Below are 22,878 nucleotides of genomic sequence, written 5' to 3'. Positions count from 1 at the left end.
ATATAGCAATATATTATGCAAAAAAGGAGTAGAATCGTGATACGTCTGAAAAACTGTATTGTTTATATTTGTAAAGTTTTTATTGTATATGCTCCAAATAGAAAAAACTAAGTTAAAAAAAACTTAGTAAGTCTACCTAAGCAAGTTGCCCTTGATCCACTCCATTGATGGTTGGGTTGGCAAATGCGCTGTGGTGAACCGTTCAGAGAAAAACCATCATTGCATTTAAAGCTACAACTGTCTCTGGTAGATCCTTGTAAGCAACTTGCGAAACCGTTCGTTAATGCAGGAATGGTCTCACAAGGTAATGCTGAAAAAAAATGCATTAAACAAGATTTAAAGATTGGTTTCTGAAGGTTCTACCTTAAAGGTGTAGGATTGAAAATGAGATTTTATTAAAGGTAGTGCCTTAAAATCGTTAAATTAAGCTTTTAGAAAAAAAATAAAATGCAGAGTATGTATAAAATAAAATAAGGATATTAAAATATACATTTTACATGCACAATAGATATAACGGTTTTAAAATGCCAAAAACTAAAAAATCTGCTTAAGTGTTTATACTAGTTTTTGTTGTTTATTTGTGCAAATACTGTAAAGCACTGCGTGGCCACAGTCGTTTAGAAGCGAAAAGTTATTATACCTAAGCGCGTATAATAACTTGTCGCTTTTAAACGGAAATCACAACAAGCATATCTTAGTTGCATAAGGAAAAGATTTAGATAAGATAAGGGTTATATCAAAAAGTTTTAAGTTGTACTTTCCTCAGTCAATTAACATTCTTGAACATGCTGATTTGTTTACACTTTTAAAATCACAAAATATAATTAATTGAGCGTAGAAAATAAATAATTATTTTTTAAAAATTATATGAGTTTTATCAGTATTTAACATTTTTATCAGATCTTAGCACTCAACGTTTTCTTCTTGTAAATGCAGATGCATACATACATACATACATACATACATACATACATACATACATACATACATACATACATACATACATACATACATACATACATACATACATACATACATACATACATACATACATACATACATACATACATACATACATACATACATACATACATACATACATACATACATACATACATACATACATACATACATACATACATACATACATACATACATACATACAAACACATACATACATACATACATACATACATACAAACACATACATACATACATACATACATACATACATACATACATACATACATACATACATACATACATACATACATACATACATACATACATACATACATACATACATACATACATACATACATACATACATACATACATACATACATACATACATACATACATACATACATACATACATACATACATACATACATACATACATACATACATACATACATACATACATACATACATACATACATACATACATACATACATACATACATACATACATACATACATACATACATACATACATACATACATACATACATACATACATACATACATACATACATACATACATACATACATACATACATACATACATACATACATACATACATACATACATACATACATACATACATACATACATACATACATACATACATACATACATACAGCGGAGAAAATAGAATTAGCCTCACCTTTATTTTTTGTTCTAATTTAACAAAAATTGCAGGTAAACAGTTATGAAATCTACTTTATTTCTTGTTACTTCTACTACAACTAAAAAGTTTATAAATTGGTATGTTTAATTAATTCCAAATGGAAAAAAAAATTAAAAATATTCAATTTGTGGAGAAAATAGAATTAGCCTCATTAGCGTTATATACAAAAAATAAAGAAAATATTTTGTTTTTTCGCTCATTTAGTATTTAGTATAGCTTCCTGAATTTTTAATGACTTCAAATATGCGGTTTGACATACTAGTAACAAGATTTTGGATAGTTTCTATAGATATTTCATTCCAAGCTTCTCTGTTACGAGTTTTCAGCTCCAAGGTGCATTCAAATTGCTTACCATTTTCATAAACCTTTCTAGAAAGTATTCCCCATAGATTTTCAATTGGGTTAAGATCTGGACTACGTGCGGGCCATTCCATTACGTGAATATTTTTTTCTCTAAACCAAGCTTTTGTAAGCTTTGAATTATGGATAGTAGCATTATCTTGTTGGAAAGTGAAAGTTTCACCCATCAATTCCTCACCATGTTCAAGTAAACTTATTTCTAATAAGTCAATGTAGTCCTGTGAATTCATTTTTGTTGAAATCCATGCCAGTGGAAGTTTTCCAGCAAAGGAAAAAGACCCCCAAACCATAACATTTCCACCCCCAAAGTTACGACTCATCCGAGTTTCTTTCTCTTTTCGAAGATCGTGCCAGTAAAATTGATAGCCATCAGGACCATCTAGATTGAACTTTTTTTCATCACTAAAGAGAACTTGATGCCACTCTTCTTGCCAAGACATATGTTCTTTCGCAAATTGTAATCTAACTTTTTTATGACGAGCAGTAAGTTTTGGTTTTGGTTTACGCTTTTTCCAAACTGTGTTTGGATCTTCATGTAAGATTTGTCTCACACGTTGAACAGATACAGGTAATTGTAAATCAGCACGAATTTGAGATGCAGTCATGTGCTGAGCAGCAGCACGACGTAAAATAACTCGTTTAGTACGATTATCAATTTTACGTTTGCCACCACTTCCCTTATAGGCTCCATAATTAACGCCAATCTTGAAGTAATTGTTAACCACTTTTGGAGATCTTTTAATTTTCTTTGCAATTTCCCGATTAGATAAGCCTGTATCTTTGTATGCTTTGATTACTGCTAATTCTTCATTCGTTAAACGCTTACCACGTCCCATTTCAAATAAAGGTATCAAAAACCAAATGTTAAAAACTTTATGAGCACTGATTTCACTGTCTTTGTTTAACTTACAAATAATAATAAAAAACTAACTCACAAATGCGTATCACCAGATCAAAATATACAAGTAAACTGAAAATAATTATTGATGAGGCTAATTCTATTTGTTACCGCAAATATCAAGTATTATACATTTTATGGTTTTATCAAATGTTCCGCAATTTAATTATGCTATATTATAATCTAAAAAGTTGTTGTTTGTAACAGTAATTATATGTGTGTGGATACAAAAGTTGTACCGCACAAACTTGTTTACAGATTTACAAAATATTGGATCAGCACATGGTGAGGCTAATTCTATTTTCTCCGCTGTACATACATACATACATACATACATACATACATACATACATACATACATACATACATACATACATACATACATACATACATACATACATACATACATACATACATACATACATACATACATACATACATACATACATACATACATACATACATACATACATACATACATACATACATACATACATACATACATACATACATACATACATACATACATACATACATACATACATACATACATACATACATACATACATACATACATACATACATACATACATACATACATACATACATACATACATACATACATACATACATACATACATACATACATACATACATACATACATACATACATACATACATACATACATACATACATACATACATACATACATACATACATACATACATACATACATACATACATACATACATACATACATACATACATACATACATACATACATACATACATACATACATACATACATACATACATACATACATAACTATGTACGTACATACTTACATATTTTTTCATTTTGATATTTTTTACCTTCTGAATTGGGTTTGGTTACTATTCGTTTTCTTAGACTTTGCTTAGACAAACCAATAGCAAGAGTTGTTTAGTTTTTCAAGTGTTTTTTTTTTTTTATTTTAATTATTTCTCTCCTCACTCCTTACTTATACAGGTTCATTTCATAATCCATGTTTACTTTTTCTTTGTATTCATAAGTGGCCACTTTATTGTCTGTTATTGCAACGAACATTTTTGTCCTACCTTAGGATCAAGGATATATATTGATGCAATATTTTCAGCTGTTTGGCAACTTTTTACTGATCCACTTTAAAGATTTGATTTATTAAAGTTAGCTTGATGTTTCCTTGAGTTACAACTTCAGTTGAATTAGATAAAAAATGTGTCATCAACAGAGTAGTTAATTTTGTGTTTAAAACATTTTCAACATCTCTCGCTGAATTAGGTGATTAGCCTTTTTTTGTAATGTTTGACATGATACCAGAACTTGCATTATATTTTTAAAAAACAAGAATGTTTTTCAAATATTTCCAAAATATATTTGTATAAGTAAACATGATAAATCAAGTTTTTCTTTTAGCACAATAAACAATTGCTAAAATCTTATCTTTTACCCATTTATATATATATATATATATATATATATATATATATATATATATATATATATATATATATATATATATATATATATATATATATATATATATATATATATATATATATATGTATATATATAAATATATATTTATATATATATATATATATATATATATATATATATATATATATATAAACGGGTTTAAATGTTTACATTATTACAAAGTATAGTATTTCACACACAAACTAAAGCTTTTTAAACTGCAACAAACTAAGAAATATGCCAGATAATTGTTGTGCTTTTCGTTGTAGTAATGTTAGAAGAAGCTATAATGATATCAGAAGAAGATTCTACAGAATACCAGATAGAAAACAAGTTGAGATACGCAAGTTATGGCTATTAGCAATTCAAAGATAAAACTGGTCTGAAAAATCCATTGAATGTGCCAGATTTTGCAGTGATCATTTTGTTTCTTGTAAATATTTATGGATTTCTTTTTTTTGTTATTATTAATCTTTTTTTATATATATACTTTGAATAAAAATTGGATATAGAGCATAAATCAAATATTTATTTTGTTAAATTGTCCACTAATTTCAGGTTTGGTTTATTATAGGAAAAAAGTCTGACAATTATTTAAATGTTGAGTATGTACTAAGCATTTTTAATTATAAAAATTTCCAGAAATGTTTTAAGCCAAAAAAAAGATCATTCTAAACGTGCTCAGAAAAAAAAATCTAAGTTTTTACTAGTTTAGATTCTCCAGCAATAAGCAACATGGAACTATTGACTTTCGAAAAAACTTTTATAATTAATATTTTTTTATTTGCATACAACTAATCTTGATAATCTATTGCTTTATTCACATCACAAAAATTAAAATTTTTTTCTAATTTAGATTCTCCAGCAGAAACCAATATGGAACCAATAACTTTTGAGAAGGTTAAAGACATTCAATATATATTTAATTTTTGCATTTGCTTTTATTTGATTTTGAAAATAACTTGTTATGTTCACATCTCTAAATACTTTTAGATACTATATAACAAAAAGTAAATAACGCAAATCTAAATAATGCAGCATATAAAACAGAAATAAATATTATTTTATTACCTGCATTATTTACCTTTTACAGCTTTTGTAGCTTATAAGCTCTTCGTTATTCTTTATTAAAGTATTCACAAAATTTCATACAAAAATATTTCAAAAAACAATGCAAAAGTTCGATTTTACACTGGTATAAGTGCTGAAAACTTTATCTGGCTATTTGAAAGAATTAAAAACCATCTCAAAAGCTTAGAAGACCATTTATCTTTGGTTTTAATGCGACTAAGTAGAGGATTATTTATAAAAGATCTTGCTTTTAGGTTTTCATGAAATTATGGTTTGGCATCAAAACTATTTAGATGTTGGATTGTTGTTATAGCACCTAGACTTAAATTTTTGATAAATTAGCCTGACCGAATTGCAATGAGATTTTACCTCGTCATTTTTATAGTTTCAGAAATTGTATTTCAATTAATAACTGCTTTAAAATATTTATAAAAAGATCCCTCAGACTGAACTCTAGGGCTCAGTCTTGGTTATTGTATAAAAATATAATACAATAGATCCTATAATAGTTCTGTAAGTATATCTCCTTTTTTAAGTCCATTACTCCACACAAAAAAGTCACAATAAGCTCTACTTTTTATATACATGTTACCAAAAATATTAATTGGACTTCTTTTTTCCTCTTTCCATCCATCAAGACCATTCCTAAATTTTAATAGGCATTTAGTTTCTAAAACTTTAGCGCCATGGCATTTACATTCAACAAAGCCATCAGGACTTGCTCCTAAAAATGAATTTTCAATATTAACGTACCATCCAGCACCAGTAAAGCAAAAATCTTTGTGCTCTGCTGCTAAAAAAGTGTTGTAGCACTTCCTGGTGTGTTCCTCGTTTTTTTTTACCGTAGTTTAAAGCAGGTAAGTTTGGGATTTCTATATACTGCATTATTTCATATATAAAATTTAACGATGGGTTTTCAATATCAGTGAAAAATGCTTGTTTTGATATTAAAGCTGTAATACGACCTGCTCTATGTAAGTGTCAAGTTTTATCATTACTTTGTGTCATAGTAACCATAGCAAGTTGTTCAAATTGTTTTTGATAACTAAACTTTTTATCCTCACTAAAACGCTGTTTTGAAATATTTTTAACTTCATCTAAAGAGTTATTAACAATTGATGGATCGTATAAATAGGTTAAGGGCTCTGGCAAATTTGTGCGATCGTCTTCATCAGCTGAATCTGTTTCACTATTTTAACTAATGCTTGATAACTAGCTTATACATGTTAACACCAAGGCGATTATTTTAAACTCTTTTTCTCCCAAATGATTTCTTTAAAAAAAAATAATTTATCGAAATTTGATTCAAAACGTCCGCAAATGATAATTTTTTTGAAAAATTGCAAAAGAGTATAGGGTAAACTGACCTATATCTGGCCTCATCGTTCTTATTGTTTAAAAGTAAAAATTCCTTTAGTGTTACATGAATGAATAAATTTACACATAAATAGGAATATTTAGGGATGGGTATAATTCAGAAAAATTTTAACAAAATCAAACTTGATATGTGTTTAAGCATCAGTTTTTTAGATGCTAGCTAAAAGACTTATTTCTTGCCGCTGAGACTTTATTCTGGCCGCTTCTTACCTAATTCTGGCCATCGGCTAGATTTAGGCATAATTTCTTTTCTGTCTTACATGTTTTTAAACAGAAAAAAATTCAATTGAAAGAAGAAACTGGAACACCAATATTCAAGTTAAAATAAAAACAACAAAAAAAAAAAACCAAAGTAAAAACAATGGAATAATATATTGTTAATTTTTTTTTCCTACAGTTTCGAAGTTTTATGTTTTTTTCCTCCTGTTTTTTTCTCTTTAACGTAACATTTTCTTCTCTTTTTTTTTCTTTGATTAATTTTTTTTGAACTTCTTCATGTTTGTTATCCAGTGCTTCTTGAGATGTGAGCAAAAAATACTTTGGTTTCAATGCAGTTTTCGTTTTTTTTAATGATTTGAGTGGGATATGTTAAAACATCAGAATCTGGATCTCCTGGAAAGGATTGATTTTTAAAAGGAAAATTTTGATAAACACTTGAAGCTGTTATTTCTATTTCGTTCATTGCAACATTCCGAGTTTTAATATTATCTGAAACTACTAGGGTCAATCAAAAAGTTCATATAATCAATTTTTTTATAACAAAGAATAAGCATAGAACAATTAAATTAAGAGTTGATCATAAGTAGGCACCATGCATCAAAATAATCTCATTTAAATCTGTTTTCAGTTTTTCCAGTTGCCGTTGCATACGATCATGTGAATGTGACCTTAATTTTATCTCCATGGCTTCTTGAACCTCTTCCTTTGTCTGAAAATCCAAATCCTTGCGATTAAATTCAAATGAAGAGGAAGCATATCTGTCCAATAAGTTAAAGTCGGGGCTATATGGAGGTTGAATGACACGGGTGACTTTTTTCTCAGCAAGAAAGTCTCTGACTGCAGCAGACACATGTCGCCTAGAATTATCGTGCTGAAGGAGCATTGTGCTCCATGTTACTCTTTTCATGCCTTTGTTGACAAAATTAGAATGCATATTTGATAGGAAAAGCATGCACACTTCTGAGTTGACCGATTGTCCATTTGGAAGTACCTCAACATAGGCCTTGCCATCAAATGAGATGAAAAAGCGCAAATTGCCATACTTTTTGCATCAAATTGTGATCTCCTGATCAGGAGCTTCTTCACCCTTTGAAATCCAAGCGCGATTACTGCGTTTGCATCCGATCGATCTGTGGTAAATCCACTTCTCATCCACAACAATTAGACGTCGTTCAACATTCAATTCATCTCGTAGGATGGTCAGAAATTTATGCGCAAATTCAACCCGATTTTGTTGATTTGCTTGGGTGAGGCCATATGGAATCCATTGTGAACAAATTGATCTTTTCATCAATTTTTCGGTGATTATTGAATAAACTGAACCAAAAGAAATGTTTACGACATCACAAATTTGCTCTAGTGTTAAAAATTTGTCTTCATCAAAAGTTGTTGAATGATCTCAATATTGTCTATAGTTGTTGAGGTACTGGGTCTACCTGACCTCAATTCATCTGAAAACTGACTATAATCACTTATGTTTGATGGAGAATACTTTTGAAAGTACTTGTATACTGTTTGAATGGAAGTTGCATCCTCACACCAGGCAGTAGTTATGAATTTGTGAGCATCAGATGGAGACTTCTGATTACAACGACAAGTCTCAATTAACAATCTAATACCAACTTTGTCAATTTGCATTATAGCTTTATTTATTTAAATGATCTAAATTTAAAAATATCTATTTTACTAAGCATATATGTATATAAGTTAATGTTAAGAATATCTATAAAAAATTTTATTGGCAAGAATATTAAAACACAAATTATACGAACTTTTTGATTATACTAATATATTTTTTACTGGGGATGGATTAGGAAGAGCGTATGTATGGTCAAAATTTAATATTAAAGAATGCTTTGTTGCTAAAGATGTTGAAATTGAAAAGTCAACATCTGCTTCAATTGATTGATTCAATTGATCAATATTGTATTCTGCTGTTTCACAATGGTCATTAGATACTTGAAGTAGATCGCCTAAAATCAACAGATTCTCGTTATTTTGATAACTTTCACAAGCTCGAAAACCTGATAAATTTCACAAGCTCGAAAACCAGATTTTATATTATTTGGGGTAACAGATTCGTTCCAAGCCTGCTTCATCAATCCACAAAACCATACTCTTGAAACTAGTGTCCCAGGAAAATTACTAATCAAATTTTCACATGCTTTTCTGTAAGCTTTCTTAAGTGGGCCAAATACTGATCGATCACAAGGCTGAAGCCAGTTAGAAGTGTGAGCTGGCAATTCAAAAATATGTATTTTGCCACAGCTACATCTAATATCTCTACAAAGTTGTGTGAGTCATGGCCGTCTAAAAGAAGTAATTGAGGTCTGTCAGAATCAATTTTTGTAAGAAATGATTTGGTAAATCATTTCTTTCAAAAATTGGTAAACAATTCCCTGCTTAGTCCATCCACTATCAGAAACACTCCATGTGCTTCCTTCTGGTGCATTTTCAATTTGAAAGCTGTTGAGTGACCTTTTTTTTTTTCCTTTTACTATAAAATGTTGTGGAAGAGAGTTACCAATTGCATTGACACAAGCTATAACAGTGATTGTTTCCCGATTACCTGGTGTACGACTATATAGGTACTTTACTCCTTTTTTAGCAATTATTTTCCCAGGGCGATAATCAAACTGGATTCCAGTCTCATCCATATTCCATATATTCTGTGGTTTACTAATTAAATTTTTTTCCATTAATACATTTTTAAGAATAGAAAAGTATGTTGAAACTTTACAAGCATTCATACACTGATGTCTTACAGCACGTGTAACTTCTGTTTGACGTAAAGTTATCTGTTTGTGCCTTTTGCACATCCCACGCCACCATTTTTCAGAAGGTGTTCCATTTTTGAAAGTCTAACCTGCAGAGAACATCTTGGAACACCAAAAGCCTTACATGCTGCACGCTGTGAAAATCCATTTTTTACAGCTTCAATAGCTGATATCATAGCTGCATCACTCCATCAACAGTGTTTTCCACGTTTTCTTCATTTTTTTAGAATCTTGTAATTTTTTCTTATTTTAACTTTCTTAATTTTTTGCATTCTAATAGGAAATTTCAGAGTTCTATAAAAAACATAAATATTAAACTATAAGACAGTTATTAATATTTAACAAATGTTCTTGCATATAAGTGCACATAGCCATAATATATGTAGATGCATATCTATAACATTCATTACTATGCAATAAAATTAAAATATTATGCAAAAAAGCATTTAATCAAGACCATGGTCATGTATCAAGGCCTACATATAGAACTTTATTTACAAAATGGTATTTTTAATGTAATGTTATAAAAATATGTTATCAATTTACTTAAAATAAAATTTATAGTTATAAATAATACTATATTTATAAAGAATACAAAGTTAAGTTTGAATTATTCTTAAACATTACATAGGCTATATACATAATACAATGTAGTATATATACATTTGTGTCTATACAAACTGACACATGTACATATAACACATAATGATTGCATAACTATATTCATGATCATTAATACACATTAAATAACATAGTTTTCAAAATTACACAAACAAACATTCACACATCTATAAAAGTGTGTCAATTTGAAAGTTATAGATGTTTTATAGTTTAAAAGAATCGTAAACATAAACTTATTTATGGCCAGAATTAGGAATAATCTTTGGCCAGATATAGGACATTCGGTAGAAAATATATTACAATTTTATATATAGAAATTCACATATAAATAGAATTTACACACATTATTCAAAACTAGCAAAATTTCATATACAGTTTTAATAACTTTACATTTTAATATTACTTTCAATTCAAGCGATTTACAAACGCAATAATGTTTGAATGTAATTATCAAAACTTTGAAAATATCAAACATCGAGTTTACGGACGCAAGAAATTAATCAAATATTTCTAGCATGTTTTCAAAGCATCAGCATATCTATATATTTTCTTAACTGCACATTAAAAAATTACAAACTTAAAATATAATATCTTATTTCATAACAGACCAATAAACTATTACATTAAAGCATTTTAGCTTCTGAAAATTGGCCAGAATTAGGACGCGGCCAGATATAGGTCAGTTTACCCTAATCTTTAGCATTAAAATACGCTTATATAAAAGCATTGTTAGTGAACTTTTTTAAATAGAAAATAAAGTTCGAACATATATCATTTGTTTTTTTATAAAGTCTGCTAGTTAAAAATTATAAAGATATTGAAATTCAATTTCTTTTAAATACTAGTACTTAAACTAAAAAAAATTATCAGTTTGATGGACTACATGACGACGTTATTAGCTATCAATATTATTACTTTTACAGATAGTTTTCTTGTTGATCTTAAATTCCAGTTTACAACTTTATGTCTAATTTAGAGTTATATAGTAGATTGAAGCAAAATAACCATCAAAATGTCTGTTTTTTTATAAAACGCAAATTTATTTACGGCATCCCTTAAAAGAACATACGTTGTAAACTGGAGTTGTAGATGTACATATTAGGATTCTATGCGGGAATTTTCAGATCATATGATTAGTCATGGATGAAGGCTATCTAAGAGTTTGTTAGTTAGTTGTTTTATCGATGACTTAGAAACCATCATGAATTTCAAAATATATTATTGTTGGTGTTATCATATGATTCGAAGCATAAAAGTAAAAATAATAAGAAAAAATTATTATTTATTCAAATAATAAATAACTTTTGCACAATTCGATGATGATTGTTTTATTAAACTACATTTTTTCAGATTTAGAAACAGTTAATATTTATAATATAAATTTGAAATGTTTTTAATTAAATACTAAATTTATCATATAAATAATATATATATATATATATATATATATTGATAAATAAAATAACCTTATAATAACCTTATTTCTTAAGGTTATTTTATTTTAGATTTGTAAACAGAGTTAAGGTATTTAATAAATATATTGGTTTTATATATTTATTAAGTATTTACATTATTACAAAGTTTTTTAAATACCCTAACATTTACACAACAATAATTAAAAGGTATCTTTCCTTTTGAGATTGACAAAGAGTGACATCAATAATTTAAGTTTATGGGGTAACTTGGTTTAAATAATATTTACTTTTAGTGATATTAAGTTATACTATACTATAGTATAAGGGATACTCTAAGTAGGTAAATGTTAAAAGCATATAATAAGATTCAGACTATAAGTTATATTCTGATTCTTATTATATGGTTTTGACTAAAGCTTAGTTTTCATCATTACGTTATTCATTGTTGAATTTTTTTTGGTGGAACAAAAAAATTGTAACACGGGGAGATTGTGGCAACAGCAGCCAAGGCAGATTGAAACACGTGGTACAGATTGTAACACGTTTTTTGTAAGTAATTATTGCTATCTATCTTCAATAATTCCTGAAAATGTAACATTTAAAAGGTACTTTATTCTTCTACTCAATAAATGTAAAAATCATTATATATGTGATAAATGTTATATAGAGTGTGTATACTTACTATCATATGTTATGTGTATACTTAGATATACAGATAACAAATATATATATATTTATAGTCACCTATGATATAAAATAAATTTGAAAATAAACTATGAAATCAGAGTAAATTGAATTACACTTATAGTTTTGTTTACTTAGCGTGTTTATTTTTTAAAGATGTGGCAAAAGAAAAACCTGCTCTAAATTGGCAAACCATAAATTAAAATGTGATACTAAACTTACCTTTAGTGAGTCATTTTGGAACACTTCACCTGTTCAGCAACAATTGCTTTCAGATAGTTTGTTATAAAATATTAAAGTCTTTTCCCAACTGAATGTAGCGAAAGGATAGTAATTTTCTCATTATATTGAAAAATACTACAGTTAGTAAAAATTATATAGACTTTTTCTTATCTAACTGATAATACATACACATTTCTTTTATATATAATATATATTTTTATGTATATATATATATTATATATACATAAATATTTTATTAGTTGAGGGTGTTAGCTAGCCCAATGATGCCGCGTATAACGCGGAATTCCCAATGGGCTTAAAATTCCCAAAAGTCAATGACCTTTTTTTCTTTTTTAGAGTGTTTTTTTGAGTTTTTTAAGACCTTTTCTAGAAAATTTCTAACATTTTTTAGAACAGCCACAATAAAAATTCCCAATATGGCAAAAACACGGTATAAAACTTATTTCTGGCTAAAGTCCTGTAATTCTATAACTTTTAAACAATTTTCTATTCTTTTTTGTAGTATCACAGACAAATCAAATGAATGATGATATTGTGACCCTAAAATAGATAAAGAAGTTTTTTAACAAAGTATTGATGCTGCCATATCTGAACCGGAAGATATTGAAAATGAGTTAAATGCTTTAAACGCCCAGTATGAAAAAGTAAAAATACTGATTGAACAAAAGTAATATGCAAGAACTAAACGGTCGAATAACCCTACAACTAACTTCATCATTAATGATGCAGCATGTTCAACAAAATATCGAAGACGAGCTGAGTCACAAGACCTTATGGAGTTTGTTCATGGAGGCAGCTATGGAGCTATTTATTTATGTGTGAGATCTTTTATGTGGTATTACCCCAGTAAAATTAATGGAGCAGTTCTTTGGAATAACAAAAGAGGAAATTTCCTTGAAAATTTACATGGATCAATTGCAAACAATTATATTAAAAGTAAAGCTGGTATAAACAAAGCAGTTGCTTTAAAACATGCTACTTATTTATCTCGACGTAAATACAACATGATATGCAAAGTACAGAAATCCACATTTTCTAATATTTAAAATATTTCTTCTGTAAATTCAGTTCAACATGGCGATGTCAACTTTGAATTGAAAATGTCAAATGTTTCAAATGGAACTGTTGAAAAGTTTGTAAACTCATTGGACATCGGCGAAATTCATCAAATTCCAGGTTATAGTGGAGTATCAAGAACAGTGAGAGCATTAGTAACAATGATAGTTGATTTGAAATTAAAAGTTAAAACTTTAAACGAAAAACTTGTTTGGTTTAATGGAAAGATTAACCATTTTGTTGTTGAATTTTCTGATGATGGAGCTCCCGAGTCTAAAGAAAAAACTATGACAATCGGGACTTTATGGAATTTTGGCAAACGTATCCGCCGTAGGGAATTTATTTATCCACTACACATGATAACAGCTAGTGAAAAAGGATAAAGTATGCGAGTTATTGTGGAAGCAACATTCGGAAGAAATGGAATTAATTGAAGGCAATGTACTCAACATCAACAACATTAAAACAAGTTTTGAATTTGTGCCATCGGCTGATATTTCATGGTTGTGTTTCGCTGCAAATGTGTTACCTACAAGTGCAACATATCCTTCATCTTTTGCAAACATGCATAAGAGTGAATTAACCCAACGTAATAAAACCATTGGAGGTGCCGAGGCCACATGGCAGGTACCTACCATGGAATACGAATTAAGAAATTAACGATGCTAAAGGAGTTTGAGAACACACAAAATGCAATTGTTTCAGAATCAGTAAAAGACAATGAAAAGTTAAATTTTATGGCAGAAAACGGAATTCGATAACTTGGGGAACCACGTATTGGGAAATTTGCTGACTCCATTAGTCCAGAACCACTTCATTTAGAGATAAATAATTGGCAACATGTTCTTAACTTAATTTACAAAGAATAAGTGCGTCGTGGAGTTTTTGAGCAATTTATAAGTACCTTAAGTAACCCTCCAAAAGAAGCAGATTAGTCAGGGTGCGGTTTAAAGTTTCTGGCAAAGAATATTATAGAACATTATCAAAATGAAAGTAAACGAATGAACAAATTAGAAACAAGGCTAATAGGAGCTCAAGTGGTTTCTTTAGCCCAATATAGTTTTCGCCTTGTTGACATTTTACAGATTCCCGGCGAAAGAATATTTCTAGCAAAGAATATTAGAGAACATTATCAAAATGAAAGTAAACGAATGAACAAATTAGAAACAAGGCTAATAGGAGCTCAAGTGGTTTCTTTAGCCCAATATAGTTTTCGCCTTGTTGACATTTTACAGATTCCCGGCGAAAGAATATTTCTAGCAAAGAATATTAGAGAACATTATCAAAATGAAAGTAAACGAATGAACAAATTAGAAACAAGGCTAATAGGAGCTCAAGTGGTTTCTTTAGCCCAATATAGTTTTCGCCTTGTTGACATTTTACAGATTCCCGGCGAAAGAATATTTCTAGCAAAGAATATTAGAGAACATTATCAAAATGAAAGTAAACGAATGAACAAATTAGAAACAAGGCTAATAGGAGCTCAAGTGGTTTCTTTAGCCCAATATAGTTTTCGCCTTGTTGACATTTTACATATTCCCGGCGAAAGCAATATTCAAAAACTTAAAAGAGTTGCATTAGCTAAAGTATGTGAGTCTTTGCTGGGGTTTTGATTAACAAGTATAATATTACATCAGAAACCTATTCAGCAGATGTTGCTAAGTATTGCAGCAGGTATTTTAATTTGTTTTCATTGTTTTTTCCGGAAAGCTGCCAAAGTACTGTATGGACAATAGCATATGTTGTACCATATCATGCAATCGATATATATACAAAATATGTTGGTTATGGAGTTTTATCGATGGAGTGAAAAGAATCAAAACATTAAATTTTAAAGCAGCGACTGAAAAATAACAGTAATCGATCTTGTGACGAACAAGATAAATGGCATTAGCTGATGAGATCTAGTTGTGTGAGAAACTTTTATGTTCCTTATCATTTTCCTATGAACATATCTTATCACTCACACTAGAAATCAAGAGTACCAGCTAACTTAGATAGTAAATCAATATGCCATTGTTCACGACAACTTGTAACAGAGCAACTTTGTGATTATTGCATACTTGCAGTTCCATTGATGCAATGTGTCGAAAAAGATGAATTAACTGAAGACATTTTATCTATTTTAAAACCATACCAACGTTTTTAACTATTTTAAAATCATACCAATGTCAAGTTTGCATTGAACGACTTGTTGACAATAACAAACTCTTACAACACTTAATATCACACGCACAAAATCAAATTATCGATATTATTCCAAGAGAACTTTCTTTAAAACAATTAAAGGATGAATTAAGACTACGCAGTAAAAGTACTAGTGGCAACAAGGCGGAGTTAATTAGCAGATTAGAGGGTTTTTTAACTAAATTGATAAACCTATACATACAAATAGGCATGCGATCATTATATGTATATTTTTTTTCTGTTTTTACCTCTGACATGGTGTCGGCACACCCATAACTTATTATACATCAATGTATGTTAAATACAATTGTCCCTGGAGTTCAAATATTTAGGCCTTAGCTTTTTTTTAAGTTACTGTTTAAGCTACCAGCAGTGAAACAAGGGTATTTATACAGTGCATATAACATATGATTTTACTGATTAGATCTACCGGACCTGTATTTTATGGGGCAACAACTAGTTATATGTATATTAGGGTTTTGTTTGTTGTATTCAATATCAAACGCCCCTTCCAAGAGATCAGCATTCCATTTAATTGGATTGATTTGAAATAAAAAAGATGGTCGTTTTTACTAACAATAATAAATAACTAACTTTTTTAGTTAAGTTATTTACATATTAAAAGTAAACTAGAGATGTAATAAGTTTATTAAAAAAATCTAGAGATTTTTAATTTTAATGTTATAAGTTATTAAAAAAAAACTAGAGATGTTAAATGTTTATTTTAATGAACATATATATCGACCAAATGTTAGCAATAAAACTAGAAAACTGTTATATATATATATATATGTATATATATGTATTTATATATACATAATTTATATATAAATATATATATATATATATATATATATATATATATCACACCGATATATATATATATATATATATATATATATATATATATATATATATATATATATATATATATATATATATATATATATATATATATCACACCTGTCCGGAGAGCCTCAAAACATTAAAGTCATGCTCAAAAAATAAAACTAATTGTGTTTGGTAGCCCATATATCCATGTTTCAAAAAATAAAAAAATTGAAATCATCTGCCTGCGTCCAAGGAAAATAAATGACTTTGAATTTTCTCATGTTATTGGCTCCTTTCCTAAAGAAATAAGGAAGAAAAGATGATACTTATTTATGAATAACTATAAAATTTGATAGATAATCACTAGAAAAAATGAAATTTGATAAAAAATAACCATATAAAATAAACAAAATGAAACTAGAATGTTTTCATTGTTAATCCATTTTAAATTGCATAACCCTAGGGGTATCTTTACCTGCTAATTCGCTTTCTTTTAAAAGTGAAGTGTTTTAAAAATTTTTTTAAGCCCACATTTTTTGAATAGCTAGGTCCATTTTATTTCTTAGTACTTAATGTTACATATATATGTCATTCAATAGTGAAATAAGGAAGCTATAAAAACATGATTTATTTTATTAGTTGCTGACAATAAAATAAGTGCTTAATCAAATGAAAACACAAGCAAGTACTTTTTGTAATTTTAACTTTACTTGGACTCTTTCAGAATGCCCAATAGTGCCATATCTCACGAAGAGTGTAAAAAACAGTGTGTTTTGTATGTATGAAAAAGTGCAATTCACCAATTTTTGGTGTAGCCTTTGAGAGATTCAAAAATATTTTTTCAACAGCCATTGACATTTTGGACTTTAGAGTTTCAACTGGAATGTGTGGAACGTGTAGAAATCAACTTAAAAGGGTTGAAAGAGGAGTATTTGTGAAGCTGCCTACTCTTTACAATTTTCAAACTATCAATCTCAAGACTGTGACAAGAGGCTCAAATTGTAACTGCCAATTTTGCCAAATTGGTAAGCTGAAGCTGACTGAAAAACCTCCTTTGGATAATTCTACTACTTCAAATCCCAAAAATCCCCTGAAAAGATTTTCATATTGTTTGTCATCACTTGGGAAAGGCTAAATGCAACTCTACTTCTTTGAATTTAAACCTTAGAGAAATTTCAACAGAAAACAAAAAAGTTTTTGAACAGGTAGCCTCTGCAACTATCAAAGGTCAAGAATCATCACCAGGTGGGACAATCAGGTTGTCAGTGATTGAGGAGGTCATCCATTACCTGTTACGCTCGGTAACTTAAATTTTGTATCTTTCCTGTTTTTAATGGTCCCATTTAGTCTCTTCTAAGATTACAATTTATAACAGCGTTTTTTAAAATTTGTCCCTAGGAGCATCATGTTCAAAATCAATAAATGCAGAAAAGTATAAGTAAAGTGCCCAAGACCAGGTGCAAACTCAGCAAGCTACAGGCATGTCTAATATCGGAGTAAAAAAACTTGCAACAACACTAAATTTTCTTTCCAAGTTGCCTTTTTTTGAGCCAAACTATCGAGAAAATTTTCATGACGCAGGGTTGCAACTTGCAAATTTTTTTTTACAAAAACGACAAATGCATCATCAGGCAAAAAAATCTCACACAAAGAGTACACAGCTGTTCACTGCAAAAATCTCTCTGACTTTCTAGCAGAAATTTCACTTAAGAGACAACTTCAAGCAGGTCATCTCATAAAAGTTGGGATTGATGGAGGTCGAGGCTTCCTAAAGCTTACAGTAAGTCTTGAAAGAATGAATGATGAAGATGATTCGAGCAGTCCACCTTCAAAAAAAAATTTTCAACTCTCGAGCTATAAAAGACAGTGGAGTTAAAAAGCAATTTCTAATTGCAGTTACAGAGGATCTACATGAGAATTACAGCAACATCAAAAACTTTATTGAGCTTGTTCAACCTGGAAATGTAGACTTTGTAGTCTCTTGCGACTTGAAAGTTGCTAACATTTTATGTGGTTTGCAATGTCACTCTAGCTCACATCCATGCCTATACTGTGATGGTGAAGCAAAGAACTTAGCTGAAAAAGGTGTACTCAGGACGCTGTCTGATCTTCAAAATTGTTACACAGACTTTCTTTAAAAAGGTGGTGACATTAGTAGGGCAAAGTTTTTCAACAATGTTGTCCATAAACCGCTTCTAAAAGCTGATCCAAGCAAATTCATTTTCAAACTAATTCCCCCAATGGAACTTCATCTGCTTATTGGGATAGTAAATCACTTGTTCAAAGCATTAAAAGAAACATTGCCAGAAGCAGAAACATTGCCAGAAACATTGCCAGAAACATTGCCAGAAGTGGCCAAAATGACTCAACATCATAATCCAACTATATCATGGCAGACAATTTGCTGGCAATGATTGCCAAAAACACCTTAAAAATATTGAAGTGATAGATCAGCTCTTTGAGAACCTAGATTCATCAGTTTTGGCCATAATTGATGCATTCAAAAAATTCAGTACTGTTGTTAGAGCCTGCTTTGGAAACGTCCTTGACAAGGAATATGAAAAAAAAAAATCGAAGAATTTCGGACATCTTTTTTAAGTCTAGGATTTGTAAGTGTAACCCCAAAAGTGCACATCGTTTTTTTTTCAGATTGATGATTTTATCAGAATGAAGAAAAAATTCCTTTGTCCTTTCAGTGAACAATCTTTAGAAGCTCTTCATCACGATTTTTCTGTCCAGTGGCAAAGATTCAAACATTCAAAATTACATCCACAATATAGAAATTGGCTTGAAAGATGTGAGGTTGAATGCAATAGCAAGCACATTTAGGTAAAATATACCTGTTGCATCTTTAATGAATTTTGAAACCTTGCTACTTTAGAATAAGTATTTGTGACAAAAAAAAAATCTTATTTATACGGATTTATATAAACTGATTCAAAAATTTATTTATGAATTTAAATCTTTTTAAATATTTATTTGTTTAACCTTTGTATATTTGTAATTTGTAAAAGAAACCCACAGAAAATAAAACCTATAATATTTAGAATTTTGAAACAGCCTTTGCCAAAGTTAAATTATAGTCACTACTTTAATAGTTTTTATTATTTTGCGACAGTGTTTTAAGTTTAAAAATGATTCAAATTCAAAGAAAAAATGGTGATCAAAAAAATCTTTTCCATTAAAAGTAAGGTCAAAAAGACTGACAAGTTCAAAGTAACAATAATTTCCAACAAACTGACTGATGGCTTAATTTTTTATTTTTAAAGCCTCTATGTATAGACAATGCATATCAATAATAGTAATATCAGATTTATTATTTATTTCTTACTTTTGAGTGTGTCTTTTGTGGCTTGAGGCTCTCCGGGCAATGAAGCAAGGAACAAAAAAATCCAAAAAATCAAAGTCATTTTTTTTCCTTGGACGGAGGCAGATGATTTCAATTTTTTTATTTTTTGAAACATGGATGTATGGGCTTTTAAACCCAATTGGTTTTATTTTTTGAGCATGACTTTCTTGTTTTGAGGCTCTCCGGGCAGGCGTGATATATATATATATATATATATATATATATATATATATATATATATATATATATATATATATATATATATATATATATATATATATATATATATATATATATATATATATATATATATATATATATATATATATATATATATATATATATATATATATATAAAAAAGTTTTTTAGTTTTATTGCTAACATTTGGTCGATATACACGGGTTTAAATGTTTACATTATTTTGCGCATGCGTATTTTGTTGGCAGTATAGAAAAAACAAAGAATCGTATTTCACACACAAACTAAAGGTATTTAAACTGCAACAAACTAAGAAATATGCCAGATAATTGTTGTGCTGTTGGTTGCAGTAATGTTAGAATAAATTATAATGATATCAAAAGAAGCTTCTACAGAATACCAGATAAAAAAACAAGTCGAGAAACGCAAATTATGGCTATTAGCATTTATCTTTAGGTACACAGATTGAGTGTAATCAGTTTGAAAGCCTACGAAAAGAACTTATAGAAAGAAATTTGGAGCTATATCAGTTTGGCGTGATAATATTAAAAAATTGGAGTCACACAAGTTTTCATACAAAAATATTTCAAAAAACAATGCAAAAGTTCGATTTTACACCGGTAAAGTGCAAAAAACTTTATGTGGCTATTTGAAAGTATTAAAAACCAAGTTAAAAGCTTTTCAAAAAAAATATTCTCAGAAGACCATTTATTGTTGGTTTTAATGCGACTACGTAGAGGATTATTTGTAAAAGATCTTGCTTTTAGGTTTTCATGAAATTATGGCTTGGCATCAAAAATATTTAGATGTTGGATTGTTGTTATAGCACCTAGACTTTTAAGTCTAAGTTTTACCTCGTTATTTTTATAATTTCAGAAGTTGTATTTCAATTATTGACTCCTTTGAAATATTTATACAAAGATCCCTAGGACTAAACTCTAGGGGTCAGTCTTGGTCATCGTATAAAAATAGTAATACAATTAAATATCTTAAATGTTCCCAACAGTTTCTTTAAGTTTCCATTCTGAAGGCTGGGGTGGCCGTGTTTCAGATAAACAGATTGCAATACAGTCAGGTTTTCTCAACATGCTTAAAACTGGTGATCTTATTCTAAAAGACTGAGGCTTTTGAATTGAACAAGAAGTCGCAACAAAAGGTCCAATATCAAAAGTACCAGCTTTCACAAAAGGAAGAAGTCAACTCTCTGCTAAAAAAGTAGATAAACTTAGGCAACTTGCTAATGTAAGAATTCACATAGAGCGACTTATCGGACGCTTGAAAAAATTTGACATTTTGAATGTTAAATTACCTATAAGACAAGTTGATTTATTAGATAACATAGTTTTTACTATTTGTGGACTTGTAAATATGAGTAATAGTGTTGTTGTTTAACTGAAAAACTGGAAAAAAGTTTATTTTATTTTTATTTTTGATTCTTGTTTTGTATCCTTGCAAGTTGGGCAAATCCATGATTTTTTGGGTGCATGTTTTATACTGAAACACGAGTAGTGGTACCATTCAATTTTACAGTTTGGAGTATCACATTCAATCATTGGATAAAAACTTGGTTTCTTGCAAAGACAGTATTTTTTCTCTTCTAACTCATTTTTTGGGTCTTTCTTTCTGCATATTAGTTCTGGAAGTATCACTTCTAAGAAAACACTATTCAATTTTTCCAGTAACGTTTTACAAAAATTGTCATTTCTTTTGATTCTCAATAAAAATGTATCTCCTTTTTTAAGTCCATTACTCCATACAAAAAGTCACAAAAAGTTCTACCTGTTACATACATCTCATGCTGCATTTGATAGCAATATTTATGTTCTTTTAATATGTTACCATAAATATCAATTGGACTTCCTTTTTCCTCTTTCCATCCATCAAGACCATTCCTAAATTTAGGTAGGCATTTAATTTCTAAAACTCCAGCGCCATGGTATTTACATTTAACAAAGCCATCAGGACTTGTTTCTAAAAAATGGGTTTTCAATATTAACGTACCATCCAGCACCAGTAAAGCAAAAATCTGCGTGTTCCTCTTTTTTTTTTACCGTAATTTAATGATGGGTTTTCAATATCAGTGAAAAATGCTTGTTTTGATATTAAAGCTGTAATACGACCTGCTCTATGTAAGTGTCAAGTTTTATCATTACTTTGTGTCATAGTAACCATAGCAAGTTCTTTAAATTGTTTTTGATAACTAAACTTTTTATACTCACTAAAACGCTGTTTTGAAATATTTTTAACTTCATCTAAAGAGTTATTAACAATTGATGGATCGTATAAATAGGTTAAGGGCTCTGGCAAATTTGCGCGGTCATCTTCATCAGCTGAATCTGTTTCACTATTATAACTAGTGCTTGATAACCAGCTTATACATGTAAACATAGCTGCTTTT

General features: G+C 29.2%; 1 protein-coding gene and 2 pseudogenes across 1 annotated transcript in view; 2 read left to right on the top strand and 1 right to left on the bottom strand.

Moving 5' to 3' along the window:
• Positions 1 to 347, bottom strand: part of LOC149894372 (E-selectin-like) — a 65,332-nt gene extending 64,985 nt beyond the window's left edge. Inside the window, exon 1 of the mRNA XM_090099284.1 lies at positions 137 to 347. Within this exon, the coding sequence (XP_089955410.1) occupies positions 137 to 326 (190 nt within the window). The 5' untranslated portion in view covers positions 327 to 347. The remainder of the gene's footprint in view (positions 1 to 136) is intronic.
• Positions 348 to 4,688: 4,341 nt separating this feature from the next.
• Positions 4,689 to 21,311, top strand: LOC149894370 (uncharacterized; annotated as a pseudogene).
• LOC149894371 (uncharacterized) lies at positions 13,275 to 14,574 on the top strand (annotated as a pseudogene).
• Positions 21,312 to 22,878: the final 1,567 nt, after the last annotated feature.

The sequence above is a fragment of the Hydra viridissima genome, unplaced genomic scaffold (assembly GCF_058129835.1).
Source record: "Hydra viridissima isolate aposymbiotic clone 2 unplaced genomic scaffold, HvirCarnegie_v1 scaffold_1, whole genome shotgun sequence".
NCBI classification, from domain to species: Eukaryota; Metazoa; Cnidaria; class Hydrozoa; order Anthoathecata; family Hydridae; genus Hydra; species Hydra viridissima.
This window is presented reverse-complemented; position numbering and strand designations above follow the sequence as displayed.